The sequence below is a fragment of the Salvia splendens genome, chromosome 7, assembly GCF_004379255.2.
Source record: "Salvia splendens isolate huo1 chromosome 7, SspV2, whole genome shotgun sequence".
NCBI classification, from domain to species: domain Eukaryota; kingdom Viridiplantae; phylum Streptophyta; class Magnoliopsida; order Lamiales; family Lamiaceae; genus Salvia; species Salvia splendens.
In genome coordinates, this window is record NC_056038.1 from 29,210,698 (window position 1) to 29,232,739 (window position 22,042).

A 22,042-nucleotide genomic window follows, 5' to 3' on the forward strand; every position below is an offset into this window, starting at 1 on the left:
TGCATACCAATATAGGCGTATCATTTAAAATGCTAATTATATCTTTATAGTATAATACTATATCCAACAAATTCAAATCATAAATTGAAGTGTAATTTCTGTATGTTTATTATGTTATCAAAATGGCTTGTATCTTACATCAATTGTTCTGTCAACATTTGCAACAACTTTACTTAAACAGAGGATGTTAAATAACAAACTAGTTCATTATCTGCAAGACATTCTCCAAATAAGAAAAATACACGAGGAATTATTACCTTTCACTCTGGTTGCAGCATTGTTTTTAGAGATATTATTGCAATATTTATGTTGCTCATGCTGCATTCTACAAATACACTGAGAAAACTACATTATTCTATATATCTATTTTGGGAGGCTGCTCATTCCTTCCAGGCTAAATGAAACAACAGCAAATGCACCTCCTCCGCCATTGCAAATTCCTGCAACTCCGAGCTTCCCTCAACACCTAAATCACCACCAGTTCGGAGTAAAAGAGTGTTGAAATTAATTTGTTTGGCGTGAGCAGTTAAAAGGTAGCCTTCCATTCTCGATAAAGTTTTACCAAAAACAAGAACATGACATGGCGATCCAATCGTCTTCTTCCTTATTAGCACCCCACTTCTCCAACTGATACTACAAGCTATTCTTCTATACTCAACAATGAAAATCAGCTAATCACCAGACTCTCTCTACAGCTAATCAAAGCTATGACCTCTTCTCTCTCGTTACCGTTTTCGGTTACCTCACCATCAAAAATATTGGAGCGTAACACAGCTTGTGGCATATGAAAGAAAACAGAGTGTCAAAGGTATATTTACGAATGTAGGCACAACATAGTTATGAGCGTTTTAAGGCAATAATCAATAAGCATACATACAAATCATGATTGCTGGGCTACAAAAAAAAGAACAAGCAGATATTAGTACACCTAATGGCTGTACACCTTCTTTGCTTTGCCAACTATACGAACCAATAGTTTCTATCATTTATGCTACACTACTTTGCTGCTAAAAACCTACACGAATTTATTCATACTCAGACACATCTTCTCCCACTAATTTTGCTATCTCAGTACAATCATCAAAGCGCACCACCACCGTAATGTAATGTTGGTAGCCTCCCTATTTCTTTCCTGCTCGTTGTCTCCACGTGCTCTGCATTTTGAAACACCAATCTTAGTCAAAATCACTCCAATCGTAAAAACTTTGCATGAGTTGTTAAAGTGGAGTACCAGAAGCTCGTCATCAGAATGCTCATCATCTGCGGAGCCAGAATTACATGTGTCTTTATCAGGCTTATCCGAAGATGCAGGCTGGCTGTCCATGTCATCTGCTTCCTCAGACTCCCGTCCAGATTCTTCTTCGCCTTCATCTAACTGCTTCCCATCCGAAGCAGAAACAGCCTCGTTATCCAATTCACTAGCATCATGTGGAGGGCCACCAGCATGGTCACTCTGAGTATTTTCAGAGTCGTCTTCGCCCTCTTTGGGCTCTTCTGTTTCAGCTTCCTCCTCGTGTTTCTTGTCATTATCAGACAGCTCCTCGTCAGATACACTCTTATGAATCCTCTCATTTTGTTCCTTCTCTGGATTGTCTGAAAACACACGAAATAAGTTTGAGTGCACAAAATCAACAAATAAGCTTGTACCACTGCATATAATGAAGTATAGTGGGTAAACAGCATAGTAATGAAAAAAAAACACAAAACATTCAAAAGACCACCAAGAACAATGTCCATGAAAAGTAGTATAAACACAATTAGCCATTATATACTGCAGTCCAATAGTTGACCCATCACCTGAGTCTGAAAGATCAACCAGGGACTTTGTGGAAGACTCAGGTTCTACGTCCACTGGTTTTTCTCTCCTTCCCACAGAGAAATTAATCTTCACTGGACCTTTTCGACCTTCTTTAGGACTTTTTCTTGGAGTCCTCTTCCCTCTTGCTTGAGATGACAGAGATCTGCCATTCAGTTTCTACATAAGCTAATTGCAAATAAAAGAAATGAGCATCTCAGCAAATCCATATAGCAGAAAAGCAACTTACTTCAAGCCCAACTCTTCAACCTGTTCTAAGCCTCCCAACGTTTTCTTTTTTTGCCCAGATGATCTGCGGGTCAAATAATGAGGACATCAGATCAAAGTAACTCTGTCAAAGAAACTGTCAAAACATTTACAGGAGACGCATACAGGTTAGGCAGATAATTAAGTTAACAATAAATCACAAAAAATGTAAATGTCAAATAAAAGAAATGAGCATCTCAGCTAATCCATATAGCAGAAAAGCAACTTACTTCATGCCCAAATTTTCAACCTGCTCTAAGCCTCCCACTGTTTTCTTTTTCTGCCCAGATGATCTGCGGGTCAAATAATGAGGGCATCAGATCAAAGTAACTCTGCTAAAAAACTGTTAAAACATTTACAGTAGATGCGTACAGGTGATGCAGATAATTAAGATAACATTTTATTTTATATGGAACTACAAATTAAGTTAACAATAATAATCACAAATTACAAATTAAGCAGCTATAGTCACTAATAAAATCTAAACTATATTTATCTTTTGTTTTATATATCTCATTTATGTATATTCAAATATGAGATCGACTATCTATATTGGCCCACTATTTCTCCACTCAACACATTTTACAAAATAAAGTGGGGGCCTTCTCCACTTACAATCCAATCACCTAATATTTATTAAAAGTCCTGCCACAACCTAGTGTGCACTATTTTGTGGAACAGAATGAGTAATATAAGTTTCTTATTTTCCATAAATTAAATATTTATGTACTCATCAGGCTTTCGTATTTAAATCAAAGCACTGTTTATGCATGTAGATGGGTTTTTTTTTATATATGCACGTAGATGGTTGAGTGCATATGCATATCCAAATTTTCGCTGAAAGAAAAGGGGAGAGATTCAAAGCAGAATATGTAGTTTAAAATTAACAAGAGTGTGCCCTAGTTCAGTGAAGGCATCACTCACCCTCCTTTAGAAAGAGAGCCCTTTGACAAGCCATGTTGCTGCAAAAGGAGTATGGACATTGTCAAATATCACGCTAAAACGGAGAAACATTTCTAACAGTAGAAAATTAAGTTGAGAACTTTGTAAAGCACCTTTGATTTGTGATTGTTCTCAACTGGTTCCCAGCGCTCCCTATCTAGTCGAAGAACTTCCACATCTCCATCATCATATACTATCTGCGAATTCAATCAAAAGATAAATATTTTTAGAAGAATAGGGACACAAAAAAAAGTCAGGAATGAGAAAATCATAAGAAAGGCACTGTCAACTAATTCTATACTGTCAAAAAGAAATGAAGAGACCAAAATGCATCTTACCACATGTTTCTTTTTGTGGGTATCAAATGACTTTATTACGCCTTCATAGAACCTGTGTAATACCAGACAAATATTAATGCCATTAATCACTTTCAAATTACATAAATTTATCGCCATGGAAGTTTATGCTACTTGAAACGAAATGTCAAAATTAACGGATTACTGTTTAAGCAGATATCATTATTGACAGCGTTGAGGTCTTGGAAAAATCCAAATGAAGTGGGGGCAGAAAGATACCTATGGCTATAAAAATTCAAATAATTATGGATGAAATCATACATAAAAAATGAATTCACAGTCCGGCCAGTTCTTATTTGGTTTGGCTTTATTCTTTTCCGATTTCTAGATTCTCATGGTCTCGTCTATGAGAATAGAGGTATAAATCAGGCATCGTATTACATCAGATCAAATGGAGAGCTGCACAGGAAAAATAGGTGCGCTTGGTTTGAAGCATTTGATGCATGCATCTCCATTACCAAAGTTGCCTTTGCACGCATCTTACCATGCTTTATGGCAGAACAAATTGAACAGAACTTACTTCTTATCCATCGGCCACCAAACTTTAATTCTGGAACCAATTAAATCATTACTATGGCTTCCGCTGTCCTTGCTTGTGCACTAAAGATGAAAAAAAAAAGTGGAAACCATGTTAGAAAGTGTAGGGAGACAGAAAATTCCAGATCATTTACTTTCATCATAGAAGAAAGTATGGAACTAGTGATATTAAAAACTGCATTCCTATCTCAATGGAATTGATCATCCACCATGTATTTTGTTTCATTACTATATATGTCACTTCTAAAAGTGGGATGCATGTGAGTCATGAAAATCCAGTTTCCATATATATGCATCTTTGGTATTGTAACACAGAAAAAGCATCATTAGTACCCATATAAGGTCATTAATACAATGGATATTCGCAATCACTAATCATTAGAGAGAGTTGCACGAAATGGCACACTAACCTTTGCTAATCCAGAGACACTTTTCTTTTTCTGCTTCTTCAGAGATGCAGACTTTGAAAAACTAAACGAGGGTGCCTGCTCAGTTTCTTTGAATTTCTTAGGCTTCTGCATATACAAGAGTCAGTTTGTCAGAATACAATTCATATCATGAATCATAGGCCTTCAACCAATTCCATAACTGAGAACCATACCTTAGCATCAGGGGAGTGATGGAGGGTCTCAGCATTATCTCTGCCAGGTCGTTTAGCTTTCTGCTTAGAAGAGGCACTGGATTTCTTCCCCATATGGGAAAGTAACAAGTCAGATTCTGCAGATTCTTCCATTTTTTCCTGTGCTGTTATATCTTCTGAAGAAGTTTGAAGATCTTCATCCATTTTGTCAGAAACATCACTAGTATCTTCCTGATTTACTTTACTAGGCCTCTTAGAACCCTCTGGAGGAGTTGTTTGGAGAGTTTTGTGAGCTCGAGCAGATGATGTTCTCCTACGTTTTGGGACAGGGGCATCCTTAGAGTCATCCAACAATGTTTTCCTCTTCTCTAGCTGGTGGATGTTTTTCCTCTTTTTGCCAACATGCTCAGCATTGTTACTTGATCCAATCTTGCCAGATGTTCCCAGGTTATCAGAATTTATTTCCTTCACCATTTTCAAGATATCAAAATCGTTTTCCTTAGAGATCCCAGCTGGTGCAGACTGATTCTTTGCCTCTTTTCTTGCCTTTGCTGCTTTAGCTTTTAGTCTTTTCATTAACTTTCCTAATGGTATCTCACTGCCCTCTGTTTCACTGTCCTTCATGTTATCATCCTCTGCATGTACTGAATTGGCCTGATATTGACAGATTAAACCATATGACTAAATTACCACACAAGACAAAGATAAGATGTTTTATAGCAGTAGCACGTTTTTAATCTTACAATTTCATTAGTTTCCAATTTAAGTGATTCAAAATGGGCAAAAACACCATCTTCTGCCAGCCACGTCTTCTCTTCACCAACCTAGTTCAGAACAAGAAACAAGAAACATATTCAAAAATATATAGCTCAGCGGAGCAATAAAGAGATAAACATACTATCTTAGAAGGTCCGTGAATGCTAGATGACATCTCTGACCTCGAGACAAAAGAATCTTGTACGGTCAACATGACCAGAACTCAATAACAAGTAAAGAAGCAAAAGAATCAGAATAAGAAAAAAATCTCAACAGTGTATGAGCACCCTCATAGCTTTTACAGATATTTCATGGGAAAGTAAATACAGCAGGCGAAGAGAGATAAACCCGCATACAATTAAAAAGAATCAGTGCAGATGACAGAATGATAAAACAAATCGGAATTTCGAATGATCAAGCCATCTAGGTAAAGGCTGCGATGGACTCGTGTTGTGGCAATGCTTAATTAGTCAATCAACGGAAAAGGTACTGATACTAAAAAAACCTAAAACCATATCAGCAGCTTGAATGCTGAAAGAAGGCGAACAGGTTCAAATGATCAAAGCATGTATATCCTGAGAACTGCAGCTAACCAAACATAAAAGAATAATGGGGTAAACAGCTTCAGTATGACATTCATCATAACCAAGGCTGGTGGTGTACTGCTGCACACAGCATAGAACATAAAGGGTCACCTGCTACCCCTTACAGAAACTTGCCAACATCAATTATTTTCACTTAAATATGAATTGCTTCTAACAACAATAAGATGTAGAAAAATCCCAAGTAGCAGGGTGTCCATACTCTTGTTATTTATCTCCTTATCAAGACAGATACAAAAGCTTATATGAAATAAAAGATTGGCATACATACCAGCGAGTCACTGTCATCTTTCTTTGTGCGCTGTTTATAAATCCCAGCAGGAAGAGTCACAGATGCAATGGAGTCGTGAAGATCATCTTGATTTGGAACAAACCTCTTCACAATTGACATACCAAGGTCGCACAGAGCATACAAATTCTGTAATATACAATTTGGAATGATTTCATCCCTTTAGGAAAAACTAATCACAAAAAAGTTCTAATGTAGGCAGTTTATTTTCTCCAAGAGGGGAGATTTAGTCTCCTTGACAGATTAAACTACTTCAGAAACTGACAAGAAAAGTCTAGTAGCATTTAAATATCAAACCTGGGACTTAGTAGCATCTAAAGCATCTTCTGAGCACTTTATACATAGAAAAATAGAATTAAGTAATGAAAGGGTCTCCTTGTCCTTGCTAATGCTGACATCTGATTTTCCGTCTCCATCTCCATGCACCAGCATTGATATGAAAAGATACAACTTCCTGAAGCAGGTACACATATATTAAATGGGGAATAAGAAATGTCACGCACGATCGGTATTTTTACTCCAGCATGTTGTCGTCAGTGCATAATATAGGTACAAGCGTTCTCATAAGTAGTAAGCATTCTCAATGCACAAAACGTGGATCCAAGTAGTTCATTTTTACCAAAAGCAGATGTCTTTTCCAAAATTAATAAAATAATAATTTAGCATTAAATGCAAAACCTCCCAAAAGCGACAAAACAAATTTCTTTAAATGCTTTTCTCTCCTGGATCAGGAAAATTAACTTTGTTATGCTTTAATAAATTATTAATGACTTAATATACACTTTTATAGTAACCACATCTCACACATATTAATCATAAAAGAAACTTAGTTATGCTTTAGGAAGTAACTAGAGTAAAATTCCATGATAAGCAGATGCAATTTATGTAACAAACATATATTATCACATGGATAACTTATGTGCTCTTAGTCCCATTTGTAATTTTCCCATCACAAAGTATCTGACAAATGCATTCTTCCAAGTCTATAAATCATTTGAGCAAGTGTCGGTCAAGAAACCTTGCACGAATTGAGTTTCAAAACAATAAAAAAAACTAAGAAAATTAAACCATGTTATAGAGCATGTGATGTAATCAAAAGCAATCTGAAAGGTTGTTAAGTAATGGTTTTCTTGACACACCAAAAAGACCATACGAATTGAAAGCTTAATCCTCTCTAAAAAATATTATCAGCCATGAAAATACACATTACATTCTTAGCATAAAACAAAGTTGTAAGTCACCCAAGATTCAAGGAGTTGAGCACATGCGCAATAAAGAAGGTGTGCGGTCAAGTAATTAAAAGTTATGTCTATTCTAGATACGAATACACTCATTTATAGCTGCATTAAGATACTTCTAATTGATGTTAGATTATGTATTGCAAGTTTTATCTCTACTTTTGTTACTGATTAATTTTTTTATAGTGAATGTACTTAGCAAATATTTTTGCTAGATACACCTTACTTTTGCTAACAGATGGCATACAGCTTGCCAATTGTCCGCTTAGGCATTAAATAACATTCTTTTAATTGATATCACGACACAATCAAAATTTGACAAAATGCTGAAAATGACCATAATGTAGGAAAATCTTTCTCTGTTGGGCTTAGCTAATAACTTTTATAACGTCAAAATTTTCAAAAAATAGCAGTAATTATAAAGCTAAGAGATGATGAAATGTCAATCACATTCATATGGCAACAAATCAAAATTGGATGTTACTGAAATTGCTCCTTACAAGCTTTGTAATTTATAACAACCAACAAATCTCTAGGACAAGTTCACTATTTTACATTTTGGTTTTATTATTGTTTGGGTCAAAAGATGATTTGATTCTGTGTCTTGGAGATTTATATTCAATAGCACTTGTTTGCTTTGACTTCCGATCAACACCAAGGCCAGAGTTGCATCAGAATCATGCAGATAATCATTTCTACCACAAGTAAATTATTACATCTACCATTTAAATCATTAAGTAGGTTTCTCTGGTGATTCTTCAGGATCACATTTATTAATTGCGTATCAGATAACAGGTCAAAGCAGATGAGAAAAGTATAACTTAATTGTGCAACCCAGATAATGGGAAAATACACAAACAACAAGAATCCTATAAGCCAATTGAAAAGGTGATCATTTCGCTCCACAGGACCATATCAACATTTTCGAGGACTGAGAATGCCTAAGGAAATATTTTCCTGTTGAGATGTATCGTCGAGCTCAATTCCATGGATACTCTCCAAGTGAGCTCAAAAGGTATGTAAAATCAGACATATGAGAATGCCTAAGGAAATATTGAAGCAAATGCATAGCCATCATAGAAGTATATCATTTTTGCCAAGACAACCTAAAGCGATAGAGCTATGAACAACAGCTATGCTAAGAGAATAAATTACAATCAGGATTTCATAAAATAACGTACAGCTGCGTGTTATTAACTTAAGCTCTTTAAACTTCATTTTAGCAATTATAATTCCCAGTCTATGATACCTGTACATTTCTTCAAATATTTTGACATCTCTGGACTCATCAATACCAGGACATGAGGGATGATGAGCAAGGGAATGCACCACATATGGAAGCAAGTATTCTGGACTGTGTGGGGAAGAATCTGTATCAGTCTGAGAAGAAGTGTGCCTCCCCCTTCCTTGTCGACACATCTGGATGATGTCATGCAAATTGCGTTTGTTCTGCCAAATAGTTTGAGCCGGTTATGCAAAACATTGGAACTTCCGAAGAGGTACACAAATCACCACCAATATTTTAGGATACAATAAAAAGATACGTGAGTTTGAATTTATTATGGGTATTTCAGAGGAACTGTTTAGGACTGTGTATAGGCTAATGTGTTTTAGGAATATCTGGATTGATCTCAATTCTCACAAGCATTTAACCTAGTCCTATATAGAAGTCTTTGCAAAATTCACAATAATAAGATTTTCCCACCAGAAGTCATGCCAGTGATTGTTATATACTGTACACTTTATCCACTATATTACCTCAAATAAGGATCAACCCTAAGATGATGTGATTTGGGTGTCTTACCTGCCACCACTTTTAAAATACGTTTTGAAATTTTAATTTATTTATGCACTGCCCATGCATTAAATGTTTGTGAAGAAACCAGTTATAGCCTGACGTTCCCTTTACCTCCTCAATATCTTCCTGTTGAGATGTATCGTCGAGCAGGAAAGCACAAGCGTATTTAGGATCTAGAGCTCGGTCCTTTACATATTGATGAATCTTGTTGAGAAGTAGTTTATTGATCTCGGGAAAGTTATTCTACAAAATAATTTAGGGGGAGAGTGTTAAGAAAATAATGCCCTATTTAGAGTATACAAGGTATTAAGAATTAGAAATTTATTTTTTAAACATGTACATACTCATAACAAAATGCACTCTACCTCAGAGGTTCTCATTGTAAGGTAAAAGACATCAATGGGGACTTTGTGCTCCCAGTATTTTGATAAACGGAGAACAGCTTTAGCTGCAGCAAGCTTTAAATGAGCCCTGTCAACTAAACTGGAACACAGAGAGAGAAATGACATTAATGCCAGAAAAAGTTATTAATACCCAGGCTAATGAAGAAGACATCTATGAATCCAATATCCTAAAAGAAAGTTTCAGATAAAACAGCCCAGATACCTCGATCTAATCTCGCTTGATATATCACCAAAAGAGAGAATGTTCTTGAGGATACTAAATAGGTCATCGATCCCAGAACGAAGGTGAGCATCCTTGGCAGGTAAATAGCTCTTGACCAGAGCTTTGACTCCATATATCTGCATGTACAAATCAATTGTCATTTTGCTCCAAAGGTTCACAATATGTGCACTATTTAGCGAAGATATAAAAGCATGCGGTAGAAAAACCTTTAAGCAACAAAGTTCACTTATATCATCCCAAGAATCAGGTGCTTTTTCTTCTGATACCTGCAAGTGAAGTGTATAACATGATAACTGCAATAACAAAGAGAAAGGAACACAAATGTCTCGTTCATTTAATCTTCCATACATGTCCAATCTCCAGTATGTTTTCTCTGATGAACTTTACAATCTCACTTTCTCTTGTTTCAAAGACAGGCATGGCAGCTTGTGCAATACACCCAAGAGACTGTAGTACAGCTGGCATGTGGGCCTTCTCTTCAAGCATATCAACTAGCCTCTAGTAATTTGGAAGGCAAGGAGAGGGAGAGATAGATAGATAGAGAGAGAGAGAGAAAACAGAATCGTAAACTTTTAGCAGCATAGAAAGCCAAAAATATAAACCAAAAGTGATAGAGAATTCTACATGACGACAAATAGAAAAAAAGGTAATTAAAACCTTATAAAGAACAGAAAGTGACATGAGTCCATCATCTTTTGTGATGGATGCCAGTGCATGAACAGCATACTTGGCCTGCCTTCGGTTACCCTCGAAGCATATACGCTCAAGTATTAGGTCTAATGATCTACAAGGAAAGTAAAATTTCAGCCAAAGAAGACAAACAAAAAAAGGCCATCAGAATAATTTAGAACAAATATTATATAGTCTCACCTTGATGAAACACCCAGCTGTTCTCGGATAGTTCCCCCAGCCTTTGCGAGGATGTGGAGGGTACCTTCCTTTATTATTTCATTGTCATCCTCCAGAAAATGTACCAAGTCCTCTTCAATTCCATGTAGTAGCAAAGGACAAAATCGAGCAAGAATCTATAGGTAGTAAACTATTGTCAGAAAGGGTACAGAAATGTCTTGGTTATCAAGTAACAACTCCCCTGAGATATAAGGAGTTCTTTACGAAGATCAAGCAAGCAATCATAAGTCATTATCCATAACTATTATGCAGTTATTTCAATAGAACAAGCAATGCTAGTGCAATAGTAGTACTATCTAGGAGGCACATGGCTAACTGTTCGGAAGAGGATGGGAAAGGAATGGAAAGTACATGTTTGGAAATAAAGAATGATCACTAAAAGAGTGTTTTGATACCCCACATAAGAGGAATACCCCTCTCTTCTATACAAAGGGGGGGGGGCTCATTCCAATTCCCCTTCATATGCCAAGTACACCCTTAAGTTTTCATCTCCAAATCCATAAGTGTAAATAGTAAACCATCTTAGCCGATCTATATAGCATGTTCTATTTGCCTTGGGACAAAATCGAACAATTGAGAGGTTTTGTGCCTCACAATTCAAACAAGAGTACGTCTATTTGAAGAATTTAATTTCAACTAAACAAAAATGTGTACTAGAAAGATCTCCAATCTCCTGATTTTCAAATTTTCAGACCATAAAATCTGATTAGCAAAAAATCTCTGAAAACACTCGAGTGAGGTTCCAAAATGCATATAAGCTTCTTGGTTTCCATTAGAAAACAATCAGCAGCCATCAAGAGTCTGGATGTCATTATATCAGCAGTCATTTGGACATAATAAAAAACCGATAGTAGATGCCATACCACAAGAATAGTCATGCAGGACAAAACTGAATCATTGTTTCCAGAAGATTTGTGCACGGCAGCATCCAGAACAATTTCTTTGACATGATCCTTATCAAAAAGTAGATAAGAGCATTTCAAAGAAAGAGTGCTCAGGAACTCATAGAGTCTATGCTCATCCCCAAGGAGTTTCAGTATATCATCCTATGCAATATCAAGAAAGATTGAGCAACCCTTATTTGATTATGAAACATTGTCATGTTTGATTCATTGCAAGAAAGAGGGGGAATAACAAAAGAAAAGAAACCAGAATGGTAATATTATGAGATTAAAGCCATACCCGTGAACTATTGGCATGAATTGAGCTAGTGTTTGGATCAAGAAGTTGCGATAGAAGTTTCCATATGTTGGAATCCGTCAATTGGTCAAGATTCTGGAAGTTCTCCTCTGCTTCTGCAGGATTAGTAAAAGAACGAGACAAAGCACGGAAGCAAAACAATATTTTCTTTTGGTTCTCCACCTTATTACCTTCCTGTAAAATATAATTAGACAAAGAAACAACATCTTCATCAAAAGATCCACCAAGATACTTTCAATACTCGAGAGATATAGAATGCAGAACCAATTGTAATTACCCCAGACAACTGTTTGAGGGAAAGGTATTTATGCATCTCCTGCTGTAACCTGCATATTTTCTCCCGATGTGAGTACCTTACAAGTGTTCAGGCTTTGATGTATATTCCAACTCATGCACCGCCACCCCCCTCCCAACCCCAAATACATACTAAATAACAAATAACGATTATAATAATATTAAAGAAGTGTCAAATTTAGCAGTTTGACGCACCTTTGCTTCTGTTCTAGTATCTTCTCAAGAGCCTTAACCTCAACTTTGTCAAACCCAGAGAAGATACGAACCCACGTTTTCACCTTATCTTTGACAGGAAAATCGGTTGGGAATAAGGACAAAGAAAGGATTGGCTCTATTGTATCTGATCTGTATGGAGAGATAATAGTGCCAAAAATATTAGAACACATAAATCAAGGGTGTTGAAAAATCTTAGCTAGAAATCAGTTGCAGTCGGTGCCCTCTTACCTGTCTCTACTAGCATATATTACAGACTCAATTCAAATTTTCATTAGCTTCTTCATGGTGTTAGTTTATAACAAAATTAACTGCCTCTTCAGAGTTAATCACTTTGGCCCCGTTTGTTTGTCAGGATTCTATCCAGGAAAGTAATCTTATTCCTGGATTTTTAAAATCCTGTGTTTGTTTCAATAAAAAGAAAACAAGGAAAGTAATATGATTACTAAAATTAGGGAAAGTTAATGGAAATACTGGGATTCTGATTCCTTAGCCTAAAGCTTTTATTCTTTTTCCCTGATTTGAGGATTTTAAAACTTAAGGAAAAAATATACGTACAAAAATATATTCTCGCTTATCTTATTTTTATTTCAACCGATTTCTCTTCTCCATAACTTACACCTATCGTTCTCTTCTTTTTTTCGATTTTTCAATTTTTCAATTTTGTTGTTATCTCCATTAACAGGTAAGCTTTTTGATTCACACTATATTTTAATTTGTCATAAAGTGGAAATTTTCGTAAAAAGATTGAATCTTTGCTGTTGATAATTAACATGAAGTCGATCTATGTTAGAACTTAGAAAATTTAACCCAACCACCTAAAGCTGTACAATTCTTATACAATTGCCTGCTATCTAATTAGATAAGTTGCAGTCTAATGAATAAGAAACAAAACTAAACTTGAGTTCATGTAGAAGGTAGAATCAGAGGTCTTGGAAAAAAAATTGACAATGCAAGCCTATCTATTGTGGTAATTGATAATTACATCGCGAACATTCGGTATTAATGTTGCTGAACTTTTGATTTTCGATTAAGATGATTTGTAATTTTTCAGTTTGGGTTTTACCTTTCTCTTTATTCCATTTAATACCTACTTGCCTTTCTGATCCATCAAAATCTTAACATGTTTCCAAACAGGGTAAAGTAAAGTTATCAAGAACTTTACTTTCCTGACGAACAAACAGGGCCTTTACTTATTCTAATATTGATTGGACTTATTTTTTTGCAAAACACATAAGTAGGACTTCAGTTATTTACCTGAAATCTTTATCATAGAAGCATCTCAAGATTTTTCCCACAATCCAATCAAATTCTCCACTCTCTGCCGTGCCACTAGACTGCTTCATGCAAGATGCTTTGTATATGTCAGCTAACCGCTCCATTGTATACCTTTTAACAAGAAGCTGGAAGCCACAAAAATCATTACAGAGTAGCAGGGAGATGGCAAGAATGAATGATGAAAGCGATGAGACAGGTATACATACAGATTTGTCTCTAAGGCGTTCAGATACCAGTTTAATAGCTTCAACAGGAATGGATGTAATGTCATGACATACCACATCACAAACAACTGAAACTACTTTTTTACGAACACTTTCCTCATAGTCCAATAACCGATCACACAGAGCAGCTGGAAATTAATTAAATAATCAGTGTTAAGAGCTTAGAAACTGCAATATAGGGGAAACAAGAGTAGGATTTCTTACAGATTATTTGAGGAGCTTCCGGTCTTAAAGGATTCACCAAAAGACAGCTCTTGACATGTTCAAGCACAGACATTCTGACCTCTGCCACTCTATCAGTCAGTCTTTTCAAAAACTCAGAAAAGACGGGCTGGAAAGCGACAGAAATCGTAGATTCAGGCAGAGAAAAGAGGTCACCAACCAACCCTACAGCCTTCAAACGAACCTCCAATTGATCACTCTGTTTATGTCAAGATTGGAAACCAGATTAGACTCCAGCACAACCAACTAATGAAACATTGATAGCACAATATTCGGGAATTACCAAACCCACTTTCTTTTGAATTTGACAGATAAAAAATTAAGGGATGTGCAAGCAACAGCCAAGAGTCAAGTATTTTACTTTAGTATCAATGAATATGACATCAGGCGTTCCCGACAGAGAAAGCATAGTTAACTATGCTATAAATGTAACGTAAAAGATTAAGATGAATATTTAAAAGCATCTGGTATGATTACCAGTAGCTCTCCAGTAAGATAAGGAACAACTCCTGTTAGGATTTGAGGAGCAGACTGATAGATATTATATAGTACGGCATGGTAATTCATCTCAGGCTTCAGGGACCTGCTGTCTCCTGACATTGAGGACACAAGAAACTGCTTTACGCCAGGTTCCAATTTTTCAGCACAGCGTTCTACCACATTCATAGCAAGCCTCCTTGCAGCTATGGTGATATCCTGGAAGCAGAAGCACCAAAGTTCATTTCCGTTGGAAAAGTTGTTGAATCCAGATAAGGTGAGCAAGAAAAGAGACATCACCTCATTATCACAACTTAAAGCAGACAACAATGTAAGCAACAGGTTCTCAGGTACATCCTCACTTTCTTCGAATAGTACCTCCATGATTGTTTGCATCGAAGTGATAACATTCTCAGGATGCTCATCTCTGAAGGTGAAACATAATTCAATACATCAATACAGTTAAGCATCAAGATACTCCAGTACAGGCAGTTATCTTTCTCGATCAGCCATCAACTGTCAACTTATAGAACAAACATCCTCATACGTTTGAAAGAACTTGTTTCTCTTAGTCTAGGGAGCCATTGTTAGCAGGAATCAGATACTACAGTGCTACACAAGTCTATCTTAAGCACATACTTAAATAAAATTATTCCTATCCAACCTTAATGTTAGTCTATGAGTCTTAGACACATCAGTCATATTATAGGGATCTAATACCTTAGCTTTATTACTCTTTTAGAATATAGGAATTCCAAAAATATTTATTTATTTTTGGTTTACAAGGAGGTTCAACAGATAATGCATGGTACCTACAACCACATACTGATGTCTCTTTGCATTTCTTTCTCCTTTCAACATATCTAAACAAACTTTGCATAGAATAAACACATTGCTTAATCAAAAGGTACCTATAATCCTCCCTTTAAAAAAAATATGAAAACGGAAAGGGGTTAAGACAAAATCCCCACCCTGGGGAAAAAGTTATGAAAAAATATCAAGATGCATATTGTCGAACATACCCAAATAGTATATACAAAAAATATGTAATCAAACTGAGTCATATATCTAAAATGTTCTAGCAGTCACAAAACCATCACCTGTCTCATCAATCCTCAATCTTTAAAGAAAGAACACTGAAAAGACACGAATTGGCACGTCAAAGTGGGGAGAGCTTAAATTGGTCACTATAATGGCCAAAGGGATAGGAAAAGCAAAAGGGTAACCAAAATTCATTTGAAGTAACTTCAGGATAAATCTAAATAAAATTATGGTTTTGTTAGAACATCTGGGAAACGGCTGAAATTTGGAGAAGAGAAAAAAATGTGGTAAAACATTTGACACAAACATTTAGATACTAAACAACTTAATGCACTCTGACTGCCTAATGTAAAAGTTGTAGGAAACATAGCTGGCATGCAGACAAGCATAACATTGGTTTCGTACTGATGAAATAGGAAGCAATTAAAAGAATCATACCTGGCAACAGTGAAAAATGTAGAGAACATATCCTTTATGAGATCATCACATTCAAGATCCAACATAACAACACATGATCTGTATCTTGCCACGGTTTCAAGAATAACAACTATCCTTCCAAATGATGGGCTATTTACATCACTTAAGCCACTGAAAGTACTCACAGTCAACTGAAAAATTTCCTGTCAAAGATCAGTTGGTGAGTATCAGAATCCAAGCAAAGATATCTATGTTCAAAAAGTAAACTGAGCTCAAAAAAAGTTGTTATCTTGATTGCTATTCCTTCTTCAGAAAAGAAACAGACCTTCATAATATCATCTTCGTATGGAGCTTCAGGTGCAGTAATTCGAGTTATTTCACAAATACACGCAGCAACGAAAAGCTTTACTTCTTGATCATGATGTTTCAATAGCTCTGGCTTCACAATAGCTTTCAAGAAAGACTGCATGGAGTCCAACATTGTTTTGGGTGGTGACTGATCTAATTCTGTTAGGCATGTCACTCCATGCTGCAAGAGGAGGGAGAAATCATTTTAATATGAACAAAAAAAACATTCAGGTAACCTCACATCAAGCAAGCACCGTCACAATCTCATTCATATAGCTATTCCACACTCCATGGTACTAACAACTTCAAAAGCAGTTACCATTGAGAACCTTAAAAGAAAGCTTGGAAAGAATAGCAAACCAGCCAAAACCTTTATGACTCAAACTTCACCGAAACTAAACTACTATTGTGGAGGCATGATCCCTGCCACTTAATTAGACACATTTCTATTACTCTAGAAGTTTTGACTGAAATATAGAGGATGTTTGACAGAAACTCAGATTGTCTAGGCCTTATTAGCTTCGATTGTCTAGACCAGTCAGCCGTAGTGAATTCTTCTAATTATCCTAGAGGATGTTTGACAGAAACACAGACTTGATAGGTTTCACTTTTCCCCCTCTCTCGCTTCACATGGAGCACAAGGAGCTTGACAGACATTAATCATTTACTAAATTTACATGAATATGACACTTTTTATTAGAGATGCAAAAAGCCAAACAGGAATTTACATATTATACATAAGCATATACCATCCTGATGTCTCCTCTGTATGGTAATGTACAAGCAGCAGAGCAGAAAATGTTTTATACTGCAGTGTAACTAATAATTTTGTGAAAGAATCTGGTGCTTCGCTCTCTTATTCACCTACATGTATTAGCATAACCACATAGAGACATCTGAATGTGCTTGCCCAGATATGCTAAGGTTTCTCAGCTGAATCTGAAAACATCTTGATTCTTGACTAAATAATTTCCCTAGTGTTTAAGAATTGTATCAATCTTACAGTGAAGTACTATAAAGAAGAAAACTAAAGCAATAAAATCCCTAAACAAAAAAAGAGAACACATTTCTGGCTATTCATATGCACATGTAGCAAAAAATGTAAAACGAATCACAGCCAGAACAAGTCTCCTAAGATCATTACTAATTTACTTTAGAAGCAGACATGACCCGTGCTTTCTACATCTTCTTTATTTTAACACCAATGCCAAACCCAGAAGGCGAAAACTTTATCCAGAAAAAGAACCAGAGAGACTTCATATACCGTCCAAGAGCCTAAACCGAACCCTAATTCAATCCCAACAATTACAAAGTCACAAAACTCGCAATGCAGCTTGTAATTGAACTCAAGCGCAGCCATAATTCCATATCACAAGTCACGAAACCTCAAAATCTCGAAACGAGAAGTCACAGATTCGAATTGGTTGTAAAAATAACAGAAATTAACAATGGCAAATAGCACCTTCAAAACGAGCCCTAATTCAACTCTAATTGTAATGCAAGCACAACTTCCTCAAATTGCAAGCATGCATCGAAAAACGGAACTTCCAACAAACAGAATTGAATTTCCAGAGGCCAAAAGAATTTCTCAAAAAAAAATCCGCATGCAAAAAAAGACGCAAAACGCGGAGGCTCGCCTTCAAGAGTTTAATGAGAGCGTCCTTGGAAGAAGGAAGAGCCTCCAACTTAGATCCCAGTTCTTTGAGCTGCTGCTGCTGCAGCTTCTGCGCCATTGAAACCGAATTCGATGGAATCTCAGCCAACTTAGAAATTGTAGTCGAATTTTCACATGAAAGGAAGGCGTGTTTTGAATGTGTGTTCCTCAGCGAGTGTGTGTGTGTTGTGAGTGAAGTGAATTTGGGGGTTTTTTGAATTTGTATTTGGGTTTTCGGCGTTGTTTCGAAAAATGAAACGAGTAACAATTGTGGTCTGTTTGTTATACTAGAATTTAGAAGCGGAGCCAGGCTTCAGCTCTCCAGATTTACTCGATTTACAGCTGCGCTGCACCGCACCACACCACACGTGCTCTCCTATCCTATTTGAACTACTCCTATCACGGAAATATTTAAATTTATTTTTACTAAAATCCAAAATTAATCAAAATTAGTTTCTGATCTTAAATACTTTGGTCTATACTAGAGTATTTAATAGTTTCTGTCAAAATTTACTGGTCAACACATTTTAAAATAAAAAATGGGTCTCTTACCTTGCCCAAAAAAATCTATTTAGTTATATATGTACGTTTATGGTCCTTAACAATATCTTTTAGTACATATTTAATTTATTAATCATAGGTTGACCATTAAAGTTAAAATTTAGTACAACCGTTAAATATAAACCAAAATATACTGTATGCGACTAGAAACTAATATGTACATTTAAATGTGCACGATCTAAAAAATGGCAAATGTAATAACCAAATTACGACTTTAATCTATTTTTTATTTGTTTTTATTGAGGATATTTACTTTACCACTCCATTTCAGCTACATGATATCTTACCAAAGAGAAATTTCTAGTCATCGTAGTATGATCATAACTTAACACGCATGAAACGAACAAATGGGTCCGGCCTACGGGTTCGTTTGTTATCCATGTTAGCCACAGATAGTCCTCCCTATCTACCCTAATATCCATGTTTGGTTTCCATGTTAGCAATCTATCTGACCCGGTTCCTAAATCCCAATACCTGACACACTTGGTGATATGGAAACCCAAAAAACATATATCTCTGTCGGAGGTGCACCATGCGATTGTCCACAATCAACAAATTGAAGATTTCGAATTTCAACCAATTGACTTGAATACCCCTTCATTTACTCCATCTCCATCTACTACTGCCACAATCAACACACAATTGCAGATTGGCGACGCGTTTGGAGAGAAACTCTAATTCAAAAATCTTGGTGGCCGTAATTGCTTGTGTGGTTTATAAATCATAAATTGAGATGGTTGAATCCAATTCGAATATCTCATCGCGTTTGCCTTTATTTGAAGGTTGCAAGCTAACGACCTGGGTAAATCGAACGCCAAGGAACCATGGCCGACCAAGACGCTGTTCAGAAGGTAATGTTTTTCAACTGTAGGTTGTAATATGTATATGAGTGTGATTGTATGAATTTTGGAAGAATAAATAGAATTGATTCCAGCTGTTGTTACTAATGAGATGGAAGTCAGTGTGTTTATTCTCATTTAATCTACATTGGAGTTCATTATAGAGACCTTGAATATAGAAATTTGTGGTTTTGTAAATAAGCATGAAATAAATTTGCTCCTGAGCACCCATGGCCTTCACAATTTGTTCCTAGATGGCCGATTGTATGTTGTTATATGCATATGGGGTGTGATTGTATGAATTTTATTGCATAAATTGAATGGATTTGATGCTGCTATTGATGAGATTGAAGTCCTTATATTTGTTCAGTTGATTTATGCATCTATTTTGTTACGATGACATGGTATATGCATTAACCATTCACTTTATGCAGTTGATTTATGCATCTATGTTATGTCTTTATGATGACTTGTAAAGTGATGATTCTGCTGTGATTGTTTGGCATTTGTTATGATGCTCTGGTGTTTGAAGCAATTTGAGCAAGATTGTTGAGAATTCTTCATGTAGGTGGATCAAAAGGAACCAACCGAGCTATTGATTTTGCTTGAGGAAATACTAAGAAACCATCGGATAAACATGCTCCTTGTAAGCATGTTTATCACTCTGTTCAGCTCCAATGCACATAAAAGGAAACGAGGGGAAGAGTTACACCAGAGGAAATGATTGACTCCGTTCCTACTCATGTAAAGCAGATGGACTGGCTTGTCCGGGTTTCTAATCGTTCATGTATAGACAATTTTCGGATGGATAGAAACACTTTCGTAGATTATGTCGCATTCTACGTGCCCGGGCTGGATTAATAGACCAAAAATTTGTCACCGTTGAGGAACAAGTTGCTATGTTTTTGTCCATTCTAGCACACCACAAAAAGACACGGGTGTGTTCTTCTGAAACAGTGTCTAAATACACACATATGGTGCTTCGTGGGGGTGCTTACTTTGCATGAGTTGTTATTAGTGAAACCTGAACCGGTTGGTGATGACTGCACAGACTCAAGATGGAAGTGGTTTAAGGTATGTGAAATATGTTGTCCGCCATATTTTTTATTTTTCCCAAACACTGTGCTGACTCCTCAACCAAACAATGTTGTAGGGTTGTCTAGGAGCTTTAGATGGGACGTATATACACGTACGAGTGCCCATTGCTGACACACCACGTTATCGTAATAGAAAGGGGCAAGTATCAACAAACACACTTGCAGTGTGTGATCGACGACTTCAGTTCGTTTACGTGCTGCCAGGATGGGAAGGTTCTGCTGGTGATTCGAGAATATTACGAGATGCAATCAGCCGGCCTCTCGGGCTTAAAGTACCCAAAGGTAAAACAGTCTGACATCTGTTTTAGTAAAGTGGGTAGGCTTGACACTCACATTTTCACATTCTTTCCCATTTGTACATTGCTATTACATCTGCGACAATGCTTATGCCAACATCGAGGGATTCATCACACCGTACAAAGGCGTTCGTTACCATTTGAAGGAGTGGGGTCATGGAACCCAAGCACCGCAAACAACCGAGGTATTGTTCAACTTGAAGCACTCTAAAGCTCGGAATGTCATTGAGCGTTCTTTTGCAGTGCTCAAGATGCGTTGGGGAATACTTCGCAGCCCAAACTTCTATCCTATCGAGGTCCAAACGGGATTGATAATTGCTTGTTTCTTACTTCACAATTTTATACGCACTCACATGGAGGTGGATCCGTATGAGGAATTGGTAGGAGCTCAGCATGAGGACGGGAATGGGAGTGATCACGATGACCCTGTGGTGCCCACGATCACTACGGTCGCGCCAACACCAATGTGGACGAAGAAGAGGGACGACCTAGCTGCTGCAATGTGGGCACAGAGGACAAACGTGTGATTGATGTGGCTGAGATTATTCGTTAGAAAACATATTACTTTCTAGTACTGCATTGAACTGTGTCATAACATACTTATTAACACAATGGTTTGTAAGTAATGCTTATTTGTGTGACAACTTATTACCTAATGATCGAACTTTGAGGCATTTTTTTGGGCAAGATTAATATTAAACTAATAGTGCATTTCATCTGCAAATTATATAAACATAATACATAAACCAAAAGACCAGTCTCGCTTATACTATCCACATTCGACAAATAAAGAAACACAAGTTAAACCTACATTCAACAACCATTTCTGCAACTTAAAGTACGAAATAACATATTACTAAGGTAACAAAAGATATCGAGACGTAGATAGTTAAGGGGCTGATTTACGCGATGGTGCTGCCGGACTCCAAGACGCGCACGATGAGCCTTTAGGCGATGAGTACAACTGCTTCACCGGCAAGTACCGAGTTGGATCCATGCTTCCAACAACTCCACCAGCCATGCTTGGCGACATTTGGTCAGTATAGGTCGATGGCTCATCAAAAAGCTTCCGGTGAACCAGTGTACATGGATCGATGAAGGGCGAATTGACTTCGTCCGGATCAGCTGGCGAAGGAATATGCTTCCCACGAGTAGGTGCATATGTTACGGGGGAATCAGTTATCA

At 36.7% G+C, this 22,042-nt stretch overlaps 2 protein-coding genes across 2 annotated transcripts; one reads left to right on the forward strand and one right to left on the reverse strand.

Moving 5' to 3' along the window:
* Positions 1–813: 813 nt before the first annotated feature.
* LOC121741170 (sister chromatid cohesion protein PDS5 homolog A-like) lies at positions 814–18,399 on the reverse strand. The gene is made up of 34 exons (XM_042133864.1): positions 18,048–18,399; positions 16,388–16,591; positions 16,084–16,265; positions 14,905–15,031; positions 14,605–14,823; positions 14,110–14,326; positions 13,888–14,033; positions 13,661–13,806; positions 12,386–12,535; positions 12,174–12,222; positions 11,879–12,070; positions 11,560–11,742; positions 10,658–10,812; positions 10,445–10,571; positions 10,136–10,285; positions 9,994–10,053; positions 9,767–9,903; positions 9,526–9,643; positions 9,272–9,403; positions 8,612–8,811; positions 6,422–6,578; positions 6,107–6,253; positions 5,221–5,301; positions 4,499–5,131; positions 4,308–4,412; positions 3,881–3,960; positions 3,343–3,394; positions 3,118–3,201; positions 2,987–3,024; positions 2,293–2,355; positions 2,046–2,108; positions 1,798–1,961; positions 1,232–1,593; positions 814–1,154 (listed from the first exon to the last, which is right to left on the reverse strand). The coding sequence occupies exons 1-34, from the start codon at positions 18,141–18,143 to the stop codon at positions 1,122–1,124; spliced, it is 5,052 nt and encodes a 1,683-aa protein (XP_041989798.1). The 5' UTR covers positions 18,144–18,399; the 3' UTR covers positions 814–1,121.
* A 2,237-nt stretch (positions 18,400–20,636) lies between these two features.
* LOC121810692 lies at positions 20,637–21,384 on the forward strand. The gene is made up of 2 exons (XM_042211442.1): positions 20,637–20,843; positions 20,962–21,384. The coding sequence occupies exons 1-2, from the start codon at positions 20,637–20,639 to the stop codon at positions 21,382–21,384; spliced, it is 630 nt and encodes a 209-aa protein (XP_042067376.1).
* Positions 21,385–22,042: the final 658 nt, after the last annotated feature.

What these genes read in the sequence shown, in the direction of transcription:
- LOC121741170 (XM_042133864.1), bottom strand. Translation starts at nt 18,143, where the DNA reads ATGGCGCAGAAGCTGCAGCAGCAGCAGCTCAAAGAACTGGGATCTAAG. An exon ending in CCTGCATGACTATTCTTGTG is followed by an intron (nt 10,813 to 11,559) that starts GTATGGCATCTA and finishes TACTACCTATAG; the next exon opens with ATTCTTGCTCGATTTTGTCC. An exon ending in GTTGAAGAGTTGGGCTTGAA is followed by an intron (nt 1,962 to 2,045) that starts GTAAGTTGCTTT and finishes ACTGAATGGCAG; the next exon opens with ATCTCTGTCATCTCAAGCAA.
- LOC121810692 (XM_042211442.1), top strand. Translation starts at nt 20,637, where the DNA reads ATGGGACGTATATACACGTACGAGTGCCCATTGCTGACACACCACGTT. An exon ending in CGGGCTTAAAGTACCCAAAG is followed by an intron (nt 20,844 to 20,961) that starts GTAAAACAGTCT and finishes GCCAACATCGAG; the next exon opens with GGATTCATCACACCGTACAA.